At 44.6% G+C, this 24,941-nt stretch overlaps 1 protein-coding gene across 1 annotated transcript in view; it reads right to left on the minus strand.

Moving 5' to 3' along the window:
- The window catches only part of SHC3 (SHC adaptor protein 3), a 52,405-nt gene that overhangs the window by 14,827 nt on the left and 12,637 nt on the right, over positions 1–24,941 (minus strand). Inside the window, exons 2-8 of the mRNA XM_060280121.1 lie at positions 19,409–19,479; positions 18,413–18,476; positions 13,425–13,544; positions 10,064–10,117; positions 6,361–6,412; positions 3,588–3,714; positions 1,652–1,808 (exon numbers count right to left, since the gene is read on the minus strand). Of these exons, the coding sequence (XP_060136104.1) occupies positions 1,652–1,808; positions 3,588–3,714; positions 6,361–6,412; positions 10,064–10,117; positions 13,425–13,544; positions 18,413–18,476; positions 19,409–19,479 (645 nt within the window). The remainder of the gene's footprint in view (positions 1–1,651; positions 1,809–3,587; positions 3,715–6,360; positions 6,413–10,063; positions 10,118–13,424; positions 13,545–18,412; positions 18,477–19,408; positions 19,480–24,941) is intronic.

Raw genomic sequence — 24,941 nt, forward strand, 5'->3', positions numbered from 1 at the left:
CCCGCGGACGGTCTGGGAATCAGCATGTTTTTACATGAGTAGAATGTGTCCTTTTATTTAAAATGCATCTGTGGGGCATAGGATCTGTGGGGCATAGGAATTCGTTCATTCCCGCCGCCCGCCCCCCCCCCCAAAAAAAAATATATAGTCCGGCCCACCACATGGTCTGAGGGACGGTGGAGCGGCCCACGGCTAAAAAAGGTTGCTGACCCCTGATATATATATTACAATAAATTTCAGTAATTCAATGAATGTTGCTTCCATATGAATGAAAAGCAACGCAAATATTCACCACAGCAGTTTTGCAAAAATTCCAAGATTCCTGGCACAACCCTCTGCAGCCTGAAAGTTTGAGGGAAGAGTTGCCCACAAATAAATTGTCTGTGGGGTGTGTAGTTTAGACTTCAGTAAGAGTCTAAAACAGCCTCTCTTGCATCGCTCCCCCAAACTCAAGTTCCTAGGAGTTTAAACAGTTTGGAGATTCAATGGAGGTGGCAACAGATATTCAGCAGACATTTCCTGTGTCAGCTTTTAAGTGCTGGTGAAAACTTTTCTACTCCTCCAGGTCTATGCAAGCAATTCAGAGTACATTCCCCCAACATTGGTCTATTGATGGTTGCTTTTAATTTCTTTTTGCTTTCAACTTCTTTTTAACTTTTTATTATTTTATTGTTTGGTTTTATGTTTTTATATTGTCGTAGACCGCTGTGATATATTTCCACGACACAGTGGTATATAAATATTTTTTATATAAATGAATGAATCCACAGAGTTACTTTTGTGAAACCAGCAGTTACCTTTAATCTTTCCCCCTCTCCTCTAAACTAGACTGCAATGGTACACGCAGTGATCTATGCAATTTGAAATCCAATGCGATAGAGACCAGGAGTAGCAAACCACAAGGAACTTCTCTCCTTCCTGTAGTGCTGAGAGCATACCTTCCGTATATGAATGTATACAGCATATCAGACATCCCCACATGGACATAATGTTTCACCACACTTATAAGATCCAATGCCTGTTAGACTAAACCACATTGATTTCATCTGAGATCTCAATTGTGCTGCTCAGACATACACATGTTGGGTTTTACACACAAGTTGCCGAAAGATTAGGTCCACGTGTGGATGTTCAGTGGCCTTGGAAATGGGACAGGCATTCCAGGGAGACATGAAGGCAAGGTCCAATCCATTCCCCAAGGAGAACAGTGAGGGATGTTATTGACCAAACAGAAGCAGGAGCCCTTAAACACAAAGAGAAGAGCTTCCCAGTTGTGGTAGAGATTGCTCATACACTTGCTGAACATCAATGCTCCTCGTTTGATGAACTAGCAGGTGCACACTCCTCAAACACACATAGACCAGGTGATGTGGAGGCCTATATACACTTAGACCCAATTTCCCTAAAAAGACAAAAAGAGTAGATGACACAAATCAGGACTATATGTGTATGGGCATCCATGTAAAGGGTCTGCCTTAAATATCCATCCACATGTTTTCGGTGAGGAGGACTGCTACCCAGTAAGGGTATGAACTGGCTCTTTCAACTGGTGCTTCAACACCTTTTGCTTAAAAGATCCATGATATGTTAAATAATTCTAGTTATTTTCAGTCCATTAAAATAACACCCAGGCTAGGATTCATTGGCCTACCTGAGTAGGATCTGAAACAGAGGGGAGCTTGGCTTTGAGCCTCGCATCAACCAGGCCCCCGGTCGGAGGTATTTTGTTAGGAATGTTGTTGTAATATGGATGCTCGGGTGCCGCCTCAACATCTTCTTCCATCCAAAGTTCATCCAAACTTTGCATCCTGTCAGAAAGAAGGTTTGTTACTTTGCTCCTTCAGTTTCTATTCAGCTGTCTATTTAATTGCCAACATCTAAAATGTGACAAATATATCCCCTAACAAATTCAGTTCTGTTATTATATAAACTATAGAATTCACCTTTGGACATAATCCAACAGTTTGAGGGATCTCTTGAATTGGCTCAATAGGTTCCCTGTTGACCAGCATATTCTCAGATACAATAATCACTTCTTTTAGCTACTTTGTTGCAGCACAATCCAAGACTGGGAGTTGTCAGGAGTATGGGCAGGAGTCAGGCTCTGGGGCCTGTAGTGCTTTGCAGGACTGGGGCCTGCCTCAGCTTGTGCTGGAGAAGCAAGGAGTGGCCACTCAGGTGAGGCCACTTGATAACTCACTGCACCTGGTGGCAAGAGCTGGGAGGGATAAAAGCTCAGCATTTCCCTTCAGCTCTTTGCCACAGCAACGCAACCCCTGTCTTGTTGCATCTGGCCGCCTGTTCCTTGATCCTTTGCCTTGCTCCTCAACCCTTGGACCTTCACCTTCATGACTCCTTGCTCCTCGACCTTCGCTTTCGTGACTCCTTGCTCCTCAACCTTCAGACCTTCGCCTTTGTGACACCCTGCTTCCCGACCTTCGGTTCTTTGACCCTGCGACTTCCTGCTGCTTGACCTGCAGCCCCACGCCACCTGGACTCCCGTTCCTGCTTCCATGCTGCCATCTTGCCTCTGGTCCTGACGTCCTGAGTCGGGACTGCTACCTCCCGCCAACCAGACTGTGACAGGAGTAAGGGGTCTTCCACACTTTCTCTTGACATGTATTTTTGTTGTATTCCACCAGGCCCAAGAGCTTTTCTTGTTGTTTTCTGGTTGTGCCTTTCAAAACTCCGATATTACCTGCTGAATCAGATCTTATCAGATGTGCGGAAAATTCAAAGGGAGGTGTTCCTTAACCGAGCTTCAATTCAGCAGGTATGATCGGAAGTTCGCAATGGGTTGCTGAAAGGACACTGTTGTTGCTTTCCCTATTACAGAGAGCAAGGGTTTGAGGTTGGCACCCAAGTTTGCTTCCAGAACGGCCTCCCCCAACATGATAACCCTCAGATGCTTTGGCCAAAAACAACCATCATTCTCTAACCATTGGACTGTGCTGGCTGGGACTAGTGGCCATATTCAACAAGATTTGGAAGACATCAAGTTGAGTGAGACTGCTCCAGTGATGTAAACCTTATTCTGTTGGATGGGGCAGGTGTCACAATAATCTGTTGTGGATGTTTGCAGCCAGTTGTTCCCTCATGCAAATTGTCACAGTCCGGTCGGCGGGCGTCAGGACCAGAGGCAAGATTGTGGTGTAGAAGCAGGAACAGGTGCAGGGCTGAGGGTCCAGCAGCAGGCAGTTGCAGGGTCAAGGAGCAAGGCAGAGGCAAAGGTCTGGGAGTCAAGGAGCAAGGCATCGGCAAGGCGAAGGTCCAAGGAGCAAGAGGCCAGAGGCAACAAAGGCAGGGATAGCGTTGCTGTGGCAAAGGGCTGAAGGGAAATTCTGAGCTTTTATCCCTCCCAGCTCCTGCCACCAGGTGCAGTGAGGTATCAAGTGGCCTCACCTGAGTGACCACTCCTTGCCTCTCCAGCACAAGCTGAGGCAGGCCCCAGTCCTGCAAAGCACTACAGGCCCCAGAGCCTGACTTCTGCCCATACTCCTGACACAAATGAACTCTCCTTTTATTTTAGCAATCCTTGAAGGAAACAACACTTCCACAAAAAAATAAATCCTGCTGTACTTGCTCACCTATCATGAAGAGCCGGGATCTTTGAGGGGCATTGCAAATATTGCTTAAAACGAAGTTCAAATGCTTGTCCTATACTGCTGATAATATCCTGGGCCAGGCCATCAGAGCACTCCAGGATATGACATGCTGAAAGGGACAGGGAAACAAGAAAAGTATTTTAGAGTCTAAGACTGAAGAAATCAATGCTGTAGTTTTACACCTTTGTCCTTTGTTTTAAGTTTATCTTTTTAAAGCAATCTATGGGCATTTTTTAAAAAACTTTGACAAAAGTAACATTTAAAACCATAGTTCTAATATATGGGACTTATTTTTAAAACAGATGTTTCCCATCCCCTACGTATAAGGTTGCGTTCAACTCAGTCCTACTCAGAGTAGAACCACTGAAATTAGTGAGCCTAAGTTAGTAATGCCTATTAACTTCAACAGGTGTGCTCTGAGTGAGATTAAGGTTGTATACCACCCCAGGCGTCCCAAAAGTTTGCTTTAAAAAATATCACTGGCAGCTTCTCTATGTGCCTCCCTATCTTTTTTCTAAAAATTAAAAGAATCTTTAAACACACACACACTTCTTTTTAAATAAAAAACGAGTGTCCCCATGGTCTCTTGCTTTGATACCAAAAGGGCTTTTCTTTTCTTTTCTTTTTCTTTTTGGTCACTCCAGACCACTCCAAAATTTAAAAGATAACTACCAAGTTGTCCATTCCTCATGGAGAAGTAAACTAATGGCTCAGTCACCTTCCAACTTAATCGTTTATAACCTTCTATAGCAAACTTGTACCTATTTCAATATGCATCATCTAAGAGGCTACCGTTTTCTGATTAATTACTTCTAGTTAATATAGCTGCAAGAGAAGAGTCTCACAAAGACTCTGAGGAAGTAACTGAGCTAGCAACTCAATATTCATTGAGTTAAACCTTGTCCTGAGTTTAGGAAAGGCACCTTATGGGTGCAAACTGAGCAGCTTCTCAGCCTTTCAGGTGAATTTCTATGCAGGAACTGAGGTTCAAATCAAATCCCCACTCAGCCCAGTGGATGGCTTTGACCAAGTCATTGACTCACTGGCAGACCTACTTCATAAGGTTCAAAATACAAATTTGAGGGCCAAAGTAGATGTAGGAATATAGGAAGCTGCCTTTTACCAAGTTGGACCATTGGTCAGGCTATCTCAGGATTGTCTTCGCTATGCTGACTAGCGGTGGCTCTCCAGGGTTTTAGAGAGGAGTCTCTCCCTGGAGATGGTGGGGGATGAAATTGGGACCTTCTAAAGTGGAAATGGATTGATTCAAAAAGGGTGGGTGGGAAGGTTTCTGCTCTCTGGCAGACCGCGCTGTGGAAGCCACATGCAGCCAGCCTTTTAAGCCTCACTGCCAGGCTCAGCAAGACAACAGTCAATGGCCGACCATCCAACGAGGCACCACCCTCCAAGTGGGGCCTCCAATTGGCACAATGAAATTTGCCCTTTGGTGGGAAGACCGCCCCTCGTTATCGCTGACCGGGGGGAATTCCCCAGCAGCAGCCGGCAAGCAAACAAGCATGCTCTTACTGCCGGGTCAAAGGCCAAATGCAATGGGGCCACAACTGTCCCCCCCCCAAATGTGGTGAGCAGCCATTATCTACTTCTGAAGTACAGCCCTTCCCCAAGAACAAGACAATAGAGATCTGTGTTCATCCCACCTCTTAACATTTTGGCAAACAGAAATTGTGTAAGGGGCCGTTTGGATCGGGACCACAGTCATGGTTAGTTAACCCTTTACTCCAGTATTGTGCCTGCCTACGCATGGTTTTCTTCTAACTGGTGGGAATAGTGTGGGATGTAATCCACTGGGATCAGTCAAGTACAACATTCTTTGTTTTCCTAGAGTGGACATGCAGGGGAATGTTTAGTCCAGCCAGTTGAAACTTCCTGTTCCTTCTGGCTGGAGCATCCTTCCTTTTGCATGTGATAGAAGGTGGGTGTCACCTAATCCATCCAGGTAACAAAAGGACGAATCACGCAGCAACTCTCTCTTTTCCATCTTCCTTTCATTGTGTGAACTGCTGGACTGCTAGCCTGCAGTCACTGGGATTATTCCCCCATATGGGGTAGATCCGCATGTGCATGTTTGGAACCAAGTCTGCCTTCTGGAATCCTACTGTGAAATGATGTGAGTAAACTTCTTTTATTGACTTTGAATAAGATTGTGGCATCTTTATTCTTTTAAGAGGGATTCAAGGGAACTTACCTCGAACGTACAATTCAATCTGAGACAGACTGAATTGTACAATAGTGAGAGGCTCACACGAGCCTGCAACCAGCTACCTGCTATGTGTTTAAAAGGGGAATGTGAAACTCAGCTAAGTAAAGGACATTGCCAGTGCAAGTTAGGAAGGATATTAATAAACAATATATCCTCTCCTGCCACCCTGGACATTCCCACTCATAGGAGCTCCAGGAAGGGCTCATGTGTGTGTTTTCCATATGGAGACGTGGCACCTAGGGGAAAAGGTTGGCTACCTCAGTCTCCAAACCCTGGAGCTGCTATTTTCCATAATTTTAAGAAACAGGAGATCCAATCTCAGAGCTCTGACCTCTCATCTGATTTGGCAACTGAGTTCTTTTGAAGCAAGGCAGGATGTGAATGTAAGAAATAATAGAATAAATGTTGAATATGGTGTGTGATACTGTTAGCGGAAGGGAAGCCATTATCAATAGAACACAGTGCCTTAATGAGAATCTGAGCAGCGTACGTTTTCAAAAAGAAGAGGAGATTGAATGTTAAGCAGTACTTTACCTCTGCGATTCACAGGGTCCTTAGCTACATAGGCAACATAGTCTGTTGTATCCTGTTGGCAGAGGGAGGGGAGATGGGGGGGCAGGGAGACAAACATCTACCATGAATATGTGAGTTTTCATTTTATGCTGCAACAAAGGTGCGCTGCTTTTCATCTGAGTGTTTGCAACTGGTTGCCTGTGCTTGGATGCCATGGTGACGAGTGTGTTATAAATATATCATCCAGATAGAGAGATTAGATTCTAGAGTAGATACATTAAGGCAGGAAGGCAGGGAGAACCTCTTGCACAGAAAACCCTGCAAAATAATATAGCGAGTCCTTTGTAGAAAACCATCAATTCAAAGGCTATAATACCATTAAAAACTGGGCCATCTTTTTCAATACCTATCAAAAGGTACCCAAGTTACAGTTAAAATGGCAAGCTCTATCTTTAGGAGGTGGAATTTTCTTAAAGCAACAAACCATTTTTGTTGTTACATCTGAAATGAGCCAATATTTTATAAGTGGGGAAATGTAATATTCCCCCCCCTCCCCTCCAAGACGGATTTTGTAACTTGTGAGTGGAATTTCAGGAGTGTTGTATCAGTGGGATCTTAGTTGAGAGAATGCCACATGTTCCTGCTGAGGAACATTGCAACTCTTTTTTTCTCCTGTGCTCAAACACAATCTGTACCACCTTTATAAAAAGGTGGGGAAAAAGCAGAGGAGGAAGAAGAAGAGGGAGAGGTACCGTGTTTCCCCTTTTTTAATACATAGTCAAAAAGTAAGGCATGGCAGGGTTTTTAATCATTTGAGAAATGTAAGACATACCCCGAAAATAAGCCATACTTCCACGACGTGCGGAGCAAGACCACCGAGTGCCCCAGCCAGCTAGTGGGACCCAGCACAGCGGCCACAACAGGAGGAGGAAGCCTGTCGGGTTGGGTCGGTGCCCGGAAGCGGCTGCTGCTGCAGCGCCGATAAAGCGTGCAGCAGTGCCGCACGGAGCACCAAGGGCACAAGCCAGCAGAACCCAGCTCCTGCAATGCCGGCCGTGGCAGGAGGAGGAAGCCTGCCAGGTCGGGTTGGCGCTCGGAAGCGGCGGCGGCTGCAGCGCTGACAAAGCGCGAAGCAGCGCTGCACACTCTGTGTGTGTGCGTGCGTGCGCGTCCGTCTCTTTCTCTGTGTGTGCGTGCGCGTCTCTCTCTCTCCCCGTGCGTCTTTCTCTCTCTCTCCCTCTGTGTGCGCGTCTGTCTCTCTCTGTATGTTTGTGATCGCGTCTCTCTCCCCCCCCCCCGTCAGAGAAAAGGTGCCGCACAGGTTCCTCTTTGGCTCGTCATTCAGCTGCCCTGGCCTCCTCGCCGAGAGCTGCCGCCGCTCCTCTCCCCCTCCTTCCCTTTCCCCCCTCCCCTTCCTTCCGTCGGTCCCCCTCGCGCTTCCCTCATGAGCGTCTCGGAGCGGGACGGGTCCCAGCCTCCCTCCTCATTCCCCGGCCAGCGTGAGAGAGCCTGGGGAGCAGCCTCTATTCCTCCGCGCACGCACACACCCGGCCGCCGCCGCCTTCGAAGCCATGGCGGCGAGCGCCAAGCCGAAGCAGGAGGAGAAGCACCTAAAGCTTCTGAGGGAGATGAGCAGCCTCCCTGTGCTCCCACCCAACCACAAGTGCTTCGACTGCGACCAGCGCAGTCCCACCTACACCAACATAACGGTGGGCAGCTTCGTGTATGCCTCCTGCTCCGGCATCCTATGAGGTTTAAATCCACCTCACTGAGTGAAGTCCCCCCCCCCCCGTGTGCACGTCTGTCTCCTAGACAGGTGGCCACCCAGCCTCTGCTTAGAAGCCTCCAGGGAAGGAGAGCCCTTGATTCAGGATGGGGAGGAGGGGAAACGGAGACAATAGAAGAGGCAGAAAATGCGCGCGGAAGAGAGCACCAAGCGTCCTGAGCCAGTGGGACCCAGTTGTACCGGCACTTAAAAAAAAAGACACCCCCTGAAAATAAGCCACCGTGGGTTTTTTTGAGGAAACAAAGTTGTAAGACGGTGTCTTAAAAAAGGGGAAACACGGTAGCTAGGAATGAATATGGGCACAGCTCACAAATGCAATAATAATTCACACATTTGAGTCATCACTAGGGTCGAGGGGAGGGGAGCTGTGGCCCTGCAAATGTTGCTGGAGTATCACTCCCAAAATCCATGACCATTGGCCATGCTGGTTGAGCTGATCTGCTGGGCGACAGGTTCCCTAACTCTGGCTAAGGTCATGCCATCAATAAGCGAAGTTGTTTGTGTGATCAATCACAGATTGATCACTACAGCTAAAAATATAAGGTGAGGCCTGCTCAGCATCCTGTTCTGACAGTGGCCAAACAGATGCCTTGAGAAACCTCAAAGCAGGATTCAAGCACAACAACGCTCTCCCCTTCTGTAGTTTCCAGCAACCGGTTTTCAGAAAATAATAATTATTACTATTTTATTTTATTTTATTTTATTTATACATACCGTGCCCATCAGACTGGGTTTCCCCAGCCACTCTGGGCAGCTCTCAACAGAATATTAAAAAGAGAATGAAACATCAAACATTAAAAACTTCCCTAAACAGGGCTGCCTTCAGGTGTCTTCTAAAAGTCAGATACTGTACAGTGGTACCTCGACTTACGAATTTAATGCGTTCTGAACGCACATTCGTAAGTCGAAAAAAATTGTAAGTCGAATCCCATAGGAATGCATTGGGAGAAAAAATGTGTAAGTCGAAGCAACCCTATCTAAAAATTCGTAAGTCGAAAAAATACTATTTAAAGCACATCCAAGATGGCGGACGGAGCTCCGTTCATAAGTGGAAACATTCGTAAGTAGAGTTATTCGTAAGTCGAGGTACCACTGTAGTTGTTTATTTTCTTGACATCTGATGGGAGGGTGTTCCACAGGACAGGCGCCACTACCGAGAAGGCCCTCTGCCTGGTTCCCTGTAACTTGGCTTCTTGCAGTGAGGGAGCTGCCAGAAGGCCCTTGGAGCTGGACCTCTGTGTCTGGGCTGAACGACTGCTTTTTCCAATTGTGAACGCACAGCATAGTTGGGTGGAACTTTGATACCACCTGCTTTCAAGTCATGCAAAACTTTTCAAAGGGGGCAGTTCACGCATTTAACTGAGAGTCACCATAGTGAGAGATGCATGTGTAAATTCAGCCCTGTGTCACAACAATCATTGGAACTGGGCCTCCCCTCCACCCATCTCTTGTCTACTGCTTGCCACTAGGCAACTCACATTCTGCGAGCATTTCAGGAGCTGACACTCGGGTTACAGATAGAAACCCCCCCCCCCGATAAATGTAGAGGCTAGAAACACCTCTGTCCCCAGCAGAAATTGCTCATAATACAGTCATTTAGACTTCAGACCACTATGGTATTGATAATACGGGTTCTTCCTTTTTTTTTTAATCATGAAGTTATTTTCAGAAAATATTGGCTTCATTTCATCTTTACTGTAACACCTCTGAGATTACCTTCATATATCACAGGAGTGTTTGAGTTAAACTGACTGATGATGCCTTGTTTTGAATTTCCAGAGCTTTCACTTAGAACTTAATGGCAAAGATCTAATTAGCAATATTTCCTGAACATGTTAAGGGATCAGTTGTGGCACAGTACCCTTACATCAGTACCACAGTAGGATTTCATCAGTTCCAAAATGAGAAAGATTCTAAATAAATGAATCAAATGCTTACCACATCTACTCCAGATGCAAAGGAAATAGACTGCATGTGATGGTTTGCTATAATCTGTAAAGGGTTCGGGAAAAGATTAGCATGAGTGTGAGATGCAGTCAGACTTTCCAGAGTCACATTCACACCATCTGTTTAAAGCACATGGCTTCCCCCAAATAATTCTGGGAAGTGTAATTCACCCTCTCCCCAGAGAGAGGCAGTCCCATGCACTTGTAGCAAACTACAGTTTCCAGGGTTGGTTTGGGGGGAACCATGAGCTTGAAACGTCCTCGAAAGCCTAAAAACAGAAACAATAACATCGAAAACAAATGTGCAAAGTCGTGCGTCTCCAAACCTTCCGTGACAGCATGCCCAGATGGCAACTCCCCAGGATCTCAGAGCAGCACACAGATGCTAAACCCAAAGTCCAGGAATATTGCAAGGCGGGCGGGCTTTTGGTGTGATCACAGTATGACTCTTGCCACACGGATCCTGCAGCCCACAGATACTGCCTTAGGCAGAGTGGGCAGGCAAGGACAGGTGGAAGCACAGCACGGAGTCACCTGCTTGTGCAGATTGTGGGAAGTCGTTTGCAACGAATGCGCATCCACCGAAACCCATTTGAAACCTCCATCTGGGTGCCCTTTGAGTCAGAATACCCTAAGCCAGTGTTTCCCAACCAGTGTGCCTCCAGATGTTTTGGGACTACAACTCCCATCATTCCTGACCACTGGTCTTGCTAGCTAGGGATGATGGGAGTTGTAGTCCCAAAACATCTGGAGGCACACTGGTTGGGAAACACTGCCCTAAGCATACTACCCAAATTGAAGAAGCGTACATGTTTCACTGCGGCTGGAGAAGGTAGCAGAAAGGGATAAGGAAATTCCCTCCAGTCACACTTATAGCTGCCTTATACCATTTTAGATAGCATAGAGTTAGATAGCATACAGTTCTGCAATGCAGAAATTGGTCCAGAATTTCTGCTAGCAATTAGCAGCTGCTCTCCAGGGCTTTATATAAATTATACAGGAGTCTTTTCCATTCTTACCTGGAGAGGTCAGGACAGGAATTAAATCTTTTGCATGCAAAGAATGTGCCCTACCATGGAGCTACAACCCATTTTTATGCTACTTTTATCCGGGGGGGGGGGGGAGAGAGAGACCCGTTTGCTTACTTTGTAGTCCCATTTTAGTAGGAAAATAGGAAGTTGTCTTATATTAGCCAGACCATTGCTCCATCTAGCTGTCAGGCAGCAGAGAATCGAAACACACACACACCCCATGGCTGGTTGCCATGAACAAGATAAAGTTCTTACCAACTGCTTTTTATTCAATATTCACAGAGAGATGCTTGGAAATGCAGCCTCTTGGAATAATGGTGTTGTCCCGAGTGAGTCTCCACCCCCTCCCTCTTTCCCTTCATGTGTCATCACTACGGGTGCTGAGAAGTGCCCTCTGCCTCTGAGCTCTTTGCTCTCCTACTTTCAATGTTTGCGAGGTTCTGGGAGGGGGACCCTGGAATGCTTTCTAATGAAACTGCGTCCGTCAGCTGTCCCCCTCCTCTGGTGCTTCTTCTTCCTCCTCTCCCATTATGTCCCAGCTTTGTCCCTCATCTGACTCTGAGCTGTGATCTCCCTCAAACCCCTGTTGTAATTCTGAACTGTCTTCTTTGTCTTCTCTGGAAGGGTCAGGCTGGGGAGGTGGTCTCCGCCATCCCTCCTCTGCCCCGTCCCTGACACTAACTCACTATTGTCTACAACAGGAGTGGGGCAGAAAAAGAGGCAAATGAAATGGAAGTTCTACCTTTGTGCAGTGGGCGAGTTTCTACGCATGTTCTCCATCCCCCAACCAGACAAGCAAGGGGCATAATAAGATTACAAGGACCTGTTCCACGCAGGCCAAAACATTTGGGCTTTGAAGATGGGCCAGTGCAGTGCATGGCCTGGGCAAAGTTCAGCTGACCAAATAGAGAGGCCATCCCTGGCCTGCATTTACCATCATTGCCTCCTCAGGGTTCAGGCAGAAAACATTCCCAGACCTACCTGGAGAAGCCAGGGATTGGACTTGGGGCCTTCTGCATGCAAAGCAGAGCTCTACTACATTTCCTTACTTTTTACTTAGTTTTCCTCCTCCTCCAAATTCTGTTTGAGAATAACAGCCCAATGGTAATGGCTTTTTAAAGAGGATGATCTCACACTCCCTGCCCCCAAAGAGGAGTTAGTCTGGTTAACATTTGAGGATGTCTGCAGATGAACTCTTCTGTTCCAATGCAATTTGTCTTGTCTCGAAAGCTTTAAGATCCAAATCCAGAAAATACACTATACCGGGGTTTCCCAAACTTGGGTCTCCAGCTGGTTTTTGGACTACAACTCCCATCATCCCTAGCTAGCAGGACCAGTGGCCAGGGATGATGGGAATTGTAGTCCAAAAAACCCCCCACGTTTGAGTAACCCTTCACTATTCTAATACTCATTGATGGTGCGCTCAGGCAGACACACCCTGATCTGCATGGAACAGAACAGCTGCATAAAATTGCATAAGAGCTTTGCTGAATCAGACCAAACGATCATATAGTATCATATAGTATAGCATTCTGTTGTCTCAGTGGCAACCCAAATGGAAAGCTCCAAAGTAGGACATGAGTGCAGCAGCTCTCTTCTGGCATTCAGAGGCATACTAAAGTCAACAGGGTTAGGACATAGCCATAATGGGTTGTAGGTAAAGGGACGCAGGTGGTGCTGTGGTCTAAACCACTGAGCCTTTTGGGCTTGCCAGTCAGAACGCTGGCAGTTCAAATCCCTGTGACAGAGTGAGCTCCCATTGCTTTGTTCCAGCTCCTGCCAACCTAGCAGTTCAAAAGCATGCCGGTGCAAATAGATAAACAGGTACCGCTGCGGTGGGAAGGTAAATGGTGTTTCCTTGTGCTCTGGCTTCTGTCATTGTGTCCCGTTTAGTGCTGCTGGCCACATGACCCAGAAAGCTGTCTGTGGACAAACGCCGGCTCCCTCAGCCTGAAGCGAAATGAGCACTGCAACTCCATAGTCGCCTTTGACTGGACTTAACCATCCAGGGGTCCTTTACCTTTTCACCTTAATAGGTTCTAGCCACGGATGATCTAATCCTCCATGCATTTGTCATCCAAGTTGGCGGTCATCCCTCCCTTTTCTGGAGCAAATCCCACATTTTAACATGTGCTGTGTGACGAAAGTACTTATTTTTGCCTGCCCTGGATCTTCCAGCATTCAGTTACTCAGACGTACCAGCAAATGCTAGTACTTTGCGGGCGTACAGGAGCACTAAGCACAGAAATAATCTGGCAGGTAGCAAGGAACAAGCACCAGGGAACTATTAAGAGCAGCAGGCAGGAATGAGAGTATACAGACCTGTTTGGAATCAGGCGTCATCAGATTTAAGCTGGTGGTAGAGATATTCAGAGTAATGCTCATTCCCGCGAACTGAAGGTTGCTCTTCCCCAAGATACTAGAGAGGGCTTTACTCGGCGGCTGTGAAAGCAAAAAATACCACACATCTCAGTACTCTATGAGCATCTGGGGACACCTGACTCCATGCGGCATAAATGGAAGCCTCTGGGGTTTATCCGTCAAGAGTGTGCCATTTTAATCAACGTTCTGTGGATGCTTTTATCCGAAGTTAGTCAGAAACACGCCGCATGTTGATTCACAAGGAAGGGAAAGTGCTACGAGGAGAGAGAGAAAATGCAGGTTTTTTCTAAATAGATAAGGAAAAATCGGTAATGATAAAATGGGCCCAAGATTTTGGATATAATGTCCTAATAGTAGATCAATGGGAAAGATTGTGGAAGGAGGATATGAAATTTACCGCCTGTTACAACTTAAGAGAGAACATATTAAAGATGATGTACAGGTGGTACCAAACTGGAGAAACTTGCCAAAATGTATAAAAACAAATCTTCTGCGTGCTGGAGGTGTAATGGAGAAAAAGGATCTTTCATACATATGTGGTGGAGCTGTCCCATCATTTGCAAATATTGGAATTTAATTTATGAAGAACTTAAAAAAATTAGTTACAGGTAGGTAGCTGTGTTGGTCTGAGTCAAAGCAAAATAGAAAAAAAATTCCTTCAGTAGCACCTTAAAGACCAACTAAGTTTTTATTTTGGTATGAGCTTTCGTGTGCATGCACACTTCTTCAGATACACTGTGTATCTGAAGAAGCATACATTTAGGGGGGGGAACCAGAAATATTTCTATTAAACACAATACCAGAGGATATCAAAACAACAAAAATAACATTGCTAATGTATGGGATAGTGGCAGCAAGAGTCTTAGTGGCCAGGAATTGGAAATGTAAAAGCTTACCCAGCATAACAGATTGGCAAACTTTAATGCTAGACTACATCCAGCTGGCAAAAACAACAGGAAGGATAAGAGGGCAAACGAGACAAAAAACACAGAAGGAATGGAGGATGTCCAAAACCCTAATAGCAGACTTAGGCTGAACCTGGTATAAATAGGAAGAAATGAAACGACAAGTAGATATTCATAAATGTGCAATAAAATAAGAAAAATACAAGCTACAGAGAGAATAATTGGAAGTGTTGCTTTTATGGTATTTTTTTCTTTTTTCTTACATCTTTTTTGTCATGTATCTTTAATTTTGTAATTTTTGTGTTAATTTTTATATTTCATATACCTTTTGTGTGTGTTTTTTCTTTTCCCTAACCCTGTTTTTGTATTTTAAAACATTAAAACAGTAAAGAATTTTTTTAAAAAAGGAAATTATAGTGATCTAAAGTGGTTGGTGTCATACTAGGGAGACCTGGATTCAAATTCCCCTTAAAGCCCCACCGGATAACCTTGCTTCAGTCACCATCTCTCAGCCTACCCTACCCCACAGGGTTGTTCTGAGGATGAAATGGGAGTGAGGAACCACGTACACCCTTCTGAGCTCCTTGGGAGAATGGGTTGCATATTAAACGAATGTAATAAACAGATAAAAAGAACCAAGAGGCATGAGATGAACATGTAGAGTGATGCTGAATTACCTCAAAGTGAGAAGTGTCAAGAGAAGCTTTTCTGTCATAGCTGCCAAGTCTCCCATATTCCCCGGGAAACCCCCGTTTTTCCAGCCGGTCCAAGCTGGAAAAACGGGTTTTTTTGTTTTTTCCTGGTTTACTTACCGGCCGGGGGACGCTCCTTCTGTGCATGTCTGAAGTTTCTGGACATGCGCAGAAGTGATTTCTGGCATGGTGGCCATTTTGGAACTGGGCGGAGCATGCTCAGAAGCTACTTTCAATGCTGCTCTGCCCAGTTCCAAAATGGCCGCAGCGCGACTTCCGGCACGGTGGCCATTTTGGAACTGGGCAGAGCAGCATTGAAAGTCGCTTCTGAGCATGCTCCGCCCAGTTCCAAAATGGCCGCAGCGCTACTTCCAGTCTGCCGATCCCTTATTTTTCCGGCAGGAACTTGGCAGGTATGTTTTCTGTAACAGCAGAAAACTAAAACCTATTAACTATAGAAACACTGAAAGATTTGCAATTATATCTGCTCACGAAAGCCACTTTAAATCACTCCATATAACTCACAGAGTTGAGTAATAAACCATTTGTGTGGATTCTCTACACAGTTGGGATAATTTGGGGCCACGAGCCCTTCCTTTAGGGTTTGCAAGCATGGAGGAAAGTGTTTTATTTCATTCAGGAAAAATGCTGTTACACAAGTATTAACAGGCGCACTGGCTGAAAAGAAGATAGGTTTGCTGGCTGCTGCTGCTGCTGCTGCTGCAGGGATTGTACCTGCCGCTTTACGGTAATAAGGAAATGCAATACAAGTATAAGAAAAGGCTTTGCAACAAGTACAATAAATAAATAACTACAAAATTTAAGGCCGGAAACATTCTCAGAAAGACACCTAAGTCTACCAACCATATACAGTATGGCATACTTTAGTTATAGTAAGTGGTGTCAGCTCCCAGTGAAAGTGAGTTCACACATGCTTTTGAGAGTCACCTGAGAGTCAGTAACAGATGAGACTTGAAGGGATGGTCCATGCATGTGTGACTCATTTATTAACAATTTAATTAAACTACCCATGGGCTGATTTAGGGCCTATTATTATTATTATTGCATCCGTGGGACGCAGGTGGCGCTGTGGGTTAAACCACAGAGCCTAGAGCTTGCCGATCAGAAGGTCGGCGGTTCGAATCCCTGCGATGGGGTGAGCTCCCGTTGCTCAGTCCCAGCTCCTGCCAACCTAGCAGTTATGAAAGCACGTCAAAGTGCAAGTAGATAAACAGGTACTGCTACAGCGGGAAGGTAAATGGCATTTCCGTGTCCTGCTCTGGTTCGCTTAGTCATGCTGGCTACATGACCTGGAAGCTGTACGCTGGCTCCCTCGACCAATAATGCGAGATGAGCGCCGCAACCCCAGAGTCGGTCACAACTGGACCTAATGGTCAGGGGTTCCTTTACCATTATTATTATTATTATTATTATTATTATTATTATTATTATTATTATTCCCAGCCTAGCCTTCTCTGTAACATGTGTTCCATGATTAAATGCTAAACTGAACACTAGCATTAATTACCATATTTATCCTGGTATAAGACAGTTGAATTTGGCTTGTGTTTGCCTGAACACACACACACTTTTGCGTTTTCTGCCCAGACACTGCTTCTGACTGCAGTATTCCAGTTATGTCCAGGAAATTCCAGACATTTGGCAATCCTAGGCAAGGGCAAAGGATTTAAGCTCTCCTGTATATCAGAAGCCACACAACTGCCATCTATTTTCCAAATTTACAAATGGTGCCCTCTCTAGCTCTGTCCTGACTCTGTCTACCTAGTACTTAGCTTGTTATGGTATTATCTTGTTGTTTATATAATGTTTTCATTTTGGTTTTTGCTGCTGTAGATTTTAAGCTCATTCATGAGATGTTATACCGGTATTCGATGGATTGGTCTGCAAACTACCCAGTGGTCTGTCGGACAAAGGACAGAGTGGACGTAAAAACAGAAGTAACTATTATAATAAATAATACTTTGGACTAAAAGGGAGTACGGTGGTGGAATCTAAGATGCGTTCCTAAGAAGAGGACAGGGCTTCCCATTCCGATTCACACAACTTTTGTTTGAAAACAGAACTACAGCACATCATTTGAAGGCTGCACAACTTTCTAACTGGCATAAGCCATGGCAACTTATCTACTATTCTTATGGCCAAACTTGATGTGACATGAGTATAAGCAAGTGTTTGATATATAATTTTGGTCTTTAAATGACAGAGGGGGGTGTCCTCCTGTGTCATTCAAGGAGGGGTTTGTCAGTTTGATTTTCTTAGTGCACAAAGTATTGATTTGATATGTAGAGATCTTTCCTATTCTGCTTAATTCAAGAGGGTTCTGGAAGCTTCTCTGTGTGAAAGAAGCAGGCGGAAGGTTCATGATGTTTGGGTTATTCTTCCAGGCACCGCCCCCCCCTTCGTACGCCCCTGGGTCCAGCCAGTCGAAACTTCCTATTCCTCCTGGACTGGGGCATCCTTCCCTTGCATGTGACTAGAGGTGGGCATGACCTTACCTGACCAGGTAACAAAAGGACAAGTCATGCAGCACTCTCTCTCTCTCTTTCACTTCCTTCTTCGTTCAACCAGCTTCTCGGCTAGGAATGCTCTGCTAGCTGCCAGTTAGCAGAAGCACTGGAATTATCCCTCATGTGGGATAGATCCACATGTACATGTTTGTAACTAAGTCTGCCTTCAGGAATCCAAGTGTGAGCTGTTGTGAGTAAACTTCTTTTATTGACTTTGAATAAGACTGCCGTGTCTTTATCCTTTTAAAAGGGATTAAAGGGAATTTACCAGGAACTTGCAATTCAATCTGAGTCAGACTGAACTGTATAATAGTGAGAGGCTCACATGAGCCTGCTACAAGCTATTTGCTGTGCATGTAAGAAAGGGGAATGTAACTCTGCTACATGAAGGAACTTGCTAGCGCAAGTTAGGAAAGATATTAATAAACAATATATCCTCTCCTGCCACCCTGAACATTCCCCCAAAAAATTCTGCACCCAGAGCAGTCGCCCCAGTAGCTCTGCCCTACCCACTGCTAATGTAGGATATCAGTGAAACATCTCACTCAAATAAATTATTTAGGGAAGGGCCAGTGGAATAATCTTTGTTGACCCCAAAAGGAGCGTCCGTATTTGTACTTGTATGTGTGTTTTTGGTACACAGGTAAAGGATGAAGTGCCTTTGCCATGGGCACAGTACTGCTTGGGTCCTCCCATGGCAGCAATTCAAAGGACAAAAATTGTACATATAAAATGCAAACATGGATTTAATGTCACATCCCATTTGGTCCCAATATGAGATAATATGATCACAAGGGAAATACCTTTCTTTTTTTAAAGGCTCCTTTGGCTGCCGGCACAGCTTCACAAACAAGGCTGATCGCTTCCCTGGACAGACAGAAAAGAACATTAGATAGCAAATGGCTTCATGGTGCCAGAAACATAAGGTTTGGTTACTCATGATGGCATTCAAGTAATGATCTACTGGGAAGTCTGCAAATGGACTAAAGCACTCTGATGCTCATAGCAAACCCAAATTTGCATTTGAAATATGACACTACAGTGGTACCTCGGTTTATGAACACAATTGGTTCTGGAAGTCTGTTCATAAACTGAAGCGAACTTTCCCATTGAAAGTAATGGAAAGTGGATTAATCTGTTCCAGACAGTCCACGGAGTACTTAAACTGAAGCGTTCATAAACTGAAGCAAACTTTCCCATTGAAAGTAATGGAAAGTGGATTAATCCGTTCCAGACGGGTCCGCAGAGTACTTAAACTGAAGCGTTCATAAACTGAAGCATGGGTGTAATTGGTTCCGGAAGTCTGTTCATAAACTGAAGCGTTCATAAACTGAAGCGAACTTTCCCATTGAAAGTAATGGAAAATGAATTAATCCGTTCCAGATGGGTCTGCGGCGTTCGTAAACCGAAAATTCATAAACCGAGGTGTTCATAAACCGAGGTTCCACTGTATTTCAATTACACTATCAAATATTACACTATCATAGGCTGTATCGAGTATGTTAAAAGTAAGAAAAGCAGGGCAACCAATCTCGCTAATTTTCTTAGGGAATTGTGAAGTTTTAGCATATTCAGAGCTGCCCACAGCTAAGGCTGAGTGAAGCAGCTACTTCAGTTGGTGCAACCACAAGAGGCAGCCCCCTGCCCAGCCCACAGGAATGTCCTGCTTTTATTCAAGTGTGAAAAGAAACGCACATATACTTTTCTGCTTTTGTTCTTCTTCAGATGGTACGTACTTATGCAAGGTAGTTCAAAAGATAGGTGCAGAAAAGTATTTGCAATACATCATCTCGTATTACCTTGTAATCTGTGTTCTAGTATTGAAGTCAAGGGATCTCATGGAACGCAAGACCTCTATACATCCCAAGTACTACAGGAAGGAGAAGAAAGTTGTAAATAAGCATAAGTGAGAAAGCTTTATAACAGGCATTTTAAAATGCAAAACAAAAGCACAAATCATTTCCTCCCACAAGTGCACACAAACAGATGGGAGAATGGGGCACACATAGGAATTTATTTAGCTTTATTTCTGCATGTTCTTATATGTCTCATTTTCACCAAGCAAGAGTCCCCACACAAACTGATAAAACAAATAAAAGTATAGTATAATAGTCCCCACAATATGGACAATATTAAAATTAATAATAATTATTATTATTATTATTAGTATTGGAGCTGAGGCTCCAATACTTTGGCCACCTCATGAGAAGAGAAGAATCCTTGGAAAAGACCCTGATGTTGGGAAAGATTGAGGGCACTAGGAGAAGGGGACGACAGAGGACAAGATGGTTGGACAGTGTTCTCGAAGCTACGAACATGAGTTTGACCAAACTGCGGGAGGCAGTGCAAGACAGGAGTGCCTGGCGTGCTATGGTCCATGGGGTCACGAAGAGTCGGACACGACTAAACGACTAAACAACAACAACAACAACAACAATAATAATAATAATAATAATAATAATAATAATAATAATAATAATAGAAGGGAGGAAAATCACAGCCCTTTATTGATGCAGAAACTGTTCCCACCCACCAGGTTCTTACATGGATGCATCACTTGGGAAGACAGGCGAACTAATATCAGTGTACTGGATGAAGTAAAGATCACCAGTGTTGAAGCAATGATTCTTCAACATCAACTTCATTGGACTGGTCATGTTGTGCGGATGCCTGATGATCGTCTTCCAAAGCAACTACAGTGGTACCTTGCTTTACAAACACAACTGGTTCCGGAAGTCTGTACTTAACCTGAAGCGTACTTAACCTGAAGCGAATTTTCCCATTGAAAGTAAAGGAAAGTGGATTAATCCATTCCAGATGGTCCGTGGAGTACTTAAACTGAAGCGTTCTTAACCTGAAGTGAACTTTCCCATTGAAAGTAATGGAAGGTGGATTAATCTGTTCCAGATGGGTCCACAGAGTACTCAACCTGAAGCGTACATAACCCGAGGTATGAGTGTAATTGGTTCCGGAAGTCCGTATTTAACCTGAAGCGTACTTAACCTGAAGCGAACTTTCCCATTGAAAGTAATGGAAAGTGGATTAATCCGTTCCAGACAGGTCTGCAGAGTACTTAAACTGAAAATACGCAAACCGAGGCATACTTAAACCGAGGTATGACTGTACTCTATTCCAAACTTTAAAATGGAATGCGTAATGCTGGTGGTCAACAAAACAGGTTTAAAGACTCTCTCAAATCTTAAAAAATGTAGTATAAACACTGACAACTGGGAAACACTGGCCTGCGAGCGCTCCAATTGGAGAACAGCCTTTACCAAAGGTGTCATGGGCTTTGAAGACACTCGAACTCAGGACGCAAGGGAGAAACATGCTAAGAGGAAGGCACGCTTGGCAAATCCACACCGTGATCAGCACTCGCCCGGAAACCAATGTCCGCACTGTGGAAGGACATGTGGATCCAGAATTGGCCTCCACAGTCACTTACGGACTCATTGTTAAAACCGTCCCACCTACCTCTTTCCCCCCCTTTCCCCCCTTCCTCATAATGTCTCAACAAGTTAAAAATTGATGTGTAAAAATGATGCATGAAAAAAAAAAAACCGAGACATTGCACTACCTTTGTAATCTAAGAAAATCTTTAATAAAAATAATTATAAAAAAAAAAAAAAAACCGTGTTTATGGAAGACAATCTTACTCGGCTATGAGTGATCGCCAAAGAAGAAGAAGAATGGACAAGGGAGGCCCTTCCTCACTTGACACAGAGAGATCAAGCTGCTTCATCTACAAAAAGCAAAACATCTCTTTGGAGGGTTGAAGAAGAGTGCGCAACTGGATCTATTTATTTGTGCAGCGGAATCGTTTTCACAAGAAACAGCTCTTTACAATGGAACTGTTCTTTATTTATTTTTTAGTGATGTGCTTTTTGTTTTTTGGACCAAGTAATCTTAAATTAATAAGAATAAAAATGTGCACCCCACCACCAAGACCATTCCATTGTAACTATCCAACCTCCCAAAATTTCAACACCTTTTGCAATGGTTTGACCCCTTTCCGTTTTAACAGTACAAATTCTACAAACACCTTCCGTATCTCCTCAAAATCATTTCCCCTGCATATTCCCCATCTTACCTTAATGGCACATGTTAATTTATCATTAATAGCTATATCCCACACCTCTTTATAATAATAATAATAATAATAATAATAATAATAATAATAATAATAATAATTTATTTATACCCCGCCCATCTGGCCGGGTTCCCCCAGCCACTCTGGGCGGCTTCCAACAAAACAGAAATTCTAAAATACAGAGATACATCAAACATTAAAATACAGAAATCCATCAAACCCATTATACCATTCTTCCATTTTATATTTTGCTTGCCCCTTCCACTTCCTGGCTATAATTCGCGCAGCTGTCAATAGATTTGTGAGCATGTCCTTCATAGCCTGCGAATCTTCCACCCCATCGTAAATTATAATAATGCTGCCTCTGGACTTTTGGTCAGCTTTAACCCAGTGAGACAATGGAACTGTTCTTTTGCTGTTTGCATAAGACATGCTAGAAACCTCTGGTTCATTCCATTCTGTTCTAGGTTCCTAAGGCGTCCTTGGATTCCCCACTTTCCAGCTTTACACCAGATACTCAAGGAAAAGTAGCGTAGGGTTCACCCAAATCTGGTTAAGCAAGAACTCAAGTAGAGAGCTGGGAATTGGATTGTTAAATCAGAGGAGGCACAGAGGTGAGGAGCGAAACTCCCCTCTGCAACTTCCCTCCTCGCAGCTTCTCTCTCCTCCAAGTTCACTCTGGCACCAAGAGGCCAGCGAGGAAAGCAGCAGCTTCTGGGCACTTCTCTTGACCTTCTGCTGTAAAAATTAGACCGCAGGTCCTGCTGTTATGTACAGAACACAGATTTACCTCCATCACATGCAGCCGGAGTTATGAACTCTCTAAACACGCTCAGCCCTGTAAAATGCAGCAGATCTACACGGGAGGTAGTGTAATGCAGGGGTGAGCCCACCCAACTTTCTCACACACATTCCTGCATGCACACACAGAGAACACACACACACACACACACACACAAGCAGACAGTCCTCCCTCTTCAGCTCATCCAGTTGCAAAGGAGGAGTATCGCCCTCTCTGCACACATCAGACAATTGACTCAGTGATCAGGAAGAGGGCAATTTGCACCCCTACCAAAGCACCAGACTCTGTCCAACCAGCACAGTGCCTACTTAAGTCCCTGTGGGAGTGATCCTGGTGTTGATGTCGGCAAGCCGCATCAAGCCTGGCAAATAGAGCTGTCAAATGTAAAAGGTTGTTATCGCGTACAATGCTGGCAAGCCACATTGGCACACACGCATCTGTAGGTTGGGTCATTGGGACAGAGCAGGGCAGCAGGTCACCACAGGACTGGACAGAGGTGGGGAAAACAGGATGGAACTGGTATGGGCAAGTTGTGTCAGGGGAAGCAGGTCCAAGCCAGAAAGGCTGAACCCAGGTCGGGAGGGAAACAATGGAATGGAGAGGAGGTTTTGGAAAACTACCAGTGGTCACAAGATTAAGAGGAGGGGGATGTGTAAAGAGTGCACATGTGACAGGGGGGGGTGTCTGAGGGATACATGAGGATCAGGTACTTCCCTTATGGAGGAAAATTTGGGTGTTGGCAGGATGTGACATGTAGGGAAGTACCACCTTTTCTGGGATGTCCTGGCTGTCATTGGAGGAAGACTGCACTGTTGGTTAATCATTTACTTTGTAACGAAATCTCAATAAAAGGGGGCTCCTGCTTCTGTTCTGTGTCTACCCCAGGAAATTACTGCCTTGTGTTGCGTTTTGTTTGCCACCACAACAAGTCCCACCCACCCACTCCCACCCTGTTTTTAGCTGCTGCTGCCAAAATTGTTTGGTCCTTGGAGGACAGATAATTTTGCAGTAGCGGGTTGGGCAGAACAGGCCCATGAACTGCGAGTTGCAACCCCTAATCAATCACCCACCAATGTGGATTAGATAGATAGATAGATAGATAGATAGATAGATAGATATAGATATATATGGACAACCACCTGACATTGTATAAATGACAACTGGTGGAAGGCCAGCAAACAGAAACTGGACTCAGGCATGGGTCAGGAACTTCTCAGCCACTTCCCCCCCCCTGCAATTAATCTTAAATATTACCCATATAACCTTTGCTAAGAGTCCCCCGATCCCTATCACCCACCCAGCAGATGCTGAAATGACAGTTTAAATGAAGTATAAAAAATAAAGGTGCTGCAATGCGACCTTAGAAATATTTCACGAACAAAAATGTAACACCCCATCCCCTCGAGATTCTACGCAACGTCTGGTCAGAGGTGTACATTTTGATGATGCGAGCAGCAAAGTCATCTGCATTTAATCCTGGCGCAGAAAATCCCTGAAAATGCTGGTTGACAGCCAGCCCTCTATTAACTATTCTAAAAATAAGCCTGCAAAATTAGAAATTTCTTACTTAGGGAGATTTGAATTCATGGCAATCTGTCTCAGCGTCACATTGTAATAGTTTTAGCTGGGAAAGAGGAGCCTGCCTTCCAAAACTTGCCAAGATTTATTCATGTTGAACTGATTACTTGTACAGCAATGTGATGACACAAAAATGGCTTCATTTAAAATAATAATAATCCAGGGTGTTAATTGCACATGAGGGAAAGATATGAATATGTGTGTTTTCAGATATATTCATGTGTGAAAGAAGATCTCTTAATATGCAGTTCCCGTATCTGAATTATGTTCTAATGGGTGAGATTTGAGCACCGGAGAATGACAAGCAGTCATACAGATTTAAGGCTGCAATTTAATCTAATTCTTCAATCTCAGGGGGGCGTGGATGACAAACAAGAGAAAGGCATTAAATTTCTTTAATAGTTAACAGAATAGTTTGAACTAGTGTAAAGCTGGTAGGCTAAACATTTGCTTCGGAAAGGAAGCTGTACTATTAATCTGCCATTTAAGAAATAAAAAATCAAGAGCTCTGCGGTAAAAAGTCTCAAATCCAGATCCACCTTGGATGCTCATTGCAGCTTTTCACCAGTTCTGTGGCTCTGGGGGGGGGGGGGGAGGAAATTTAGTTGCCATCTTGCCCTTCTTCTACTAAGAGCATTCTCAACATATACTATGAACATCCTAGGTCACATTGAGCAGTCTCGTTGTGATAGGATTGCCAGAGGCAACCCTAACTTCTGGACATATTGATTTACTAAGCTGAAATGGGAAGTCCTCTGTAGTCACTGTAGAATGTTAAGGTAAATGTAAAGGGACCCCTGACCATTAGGTCCAGTCATGACCGACTCTGGGGTTGCGGCACTCATCTCGCTTTATTGGCCGA

This window comes from Zootoca vivipara, chromosome 11 (genome assembly GCF_963506605.1).
Source record: "Zootoca vivipara chromosome 11, rZooViv1.1, whole genome shotgun sequence".
Classification (NCBI taxonomy): Eukaryota; Metazoa; Chordata; class Lepidosauria; order Squamata; family Lacertidae; genus Zootoca; species Zootoca vivipara.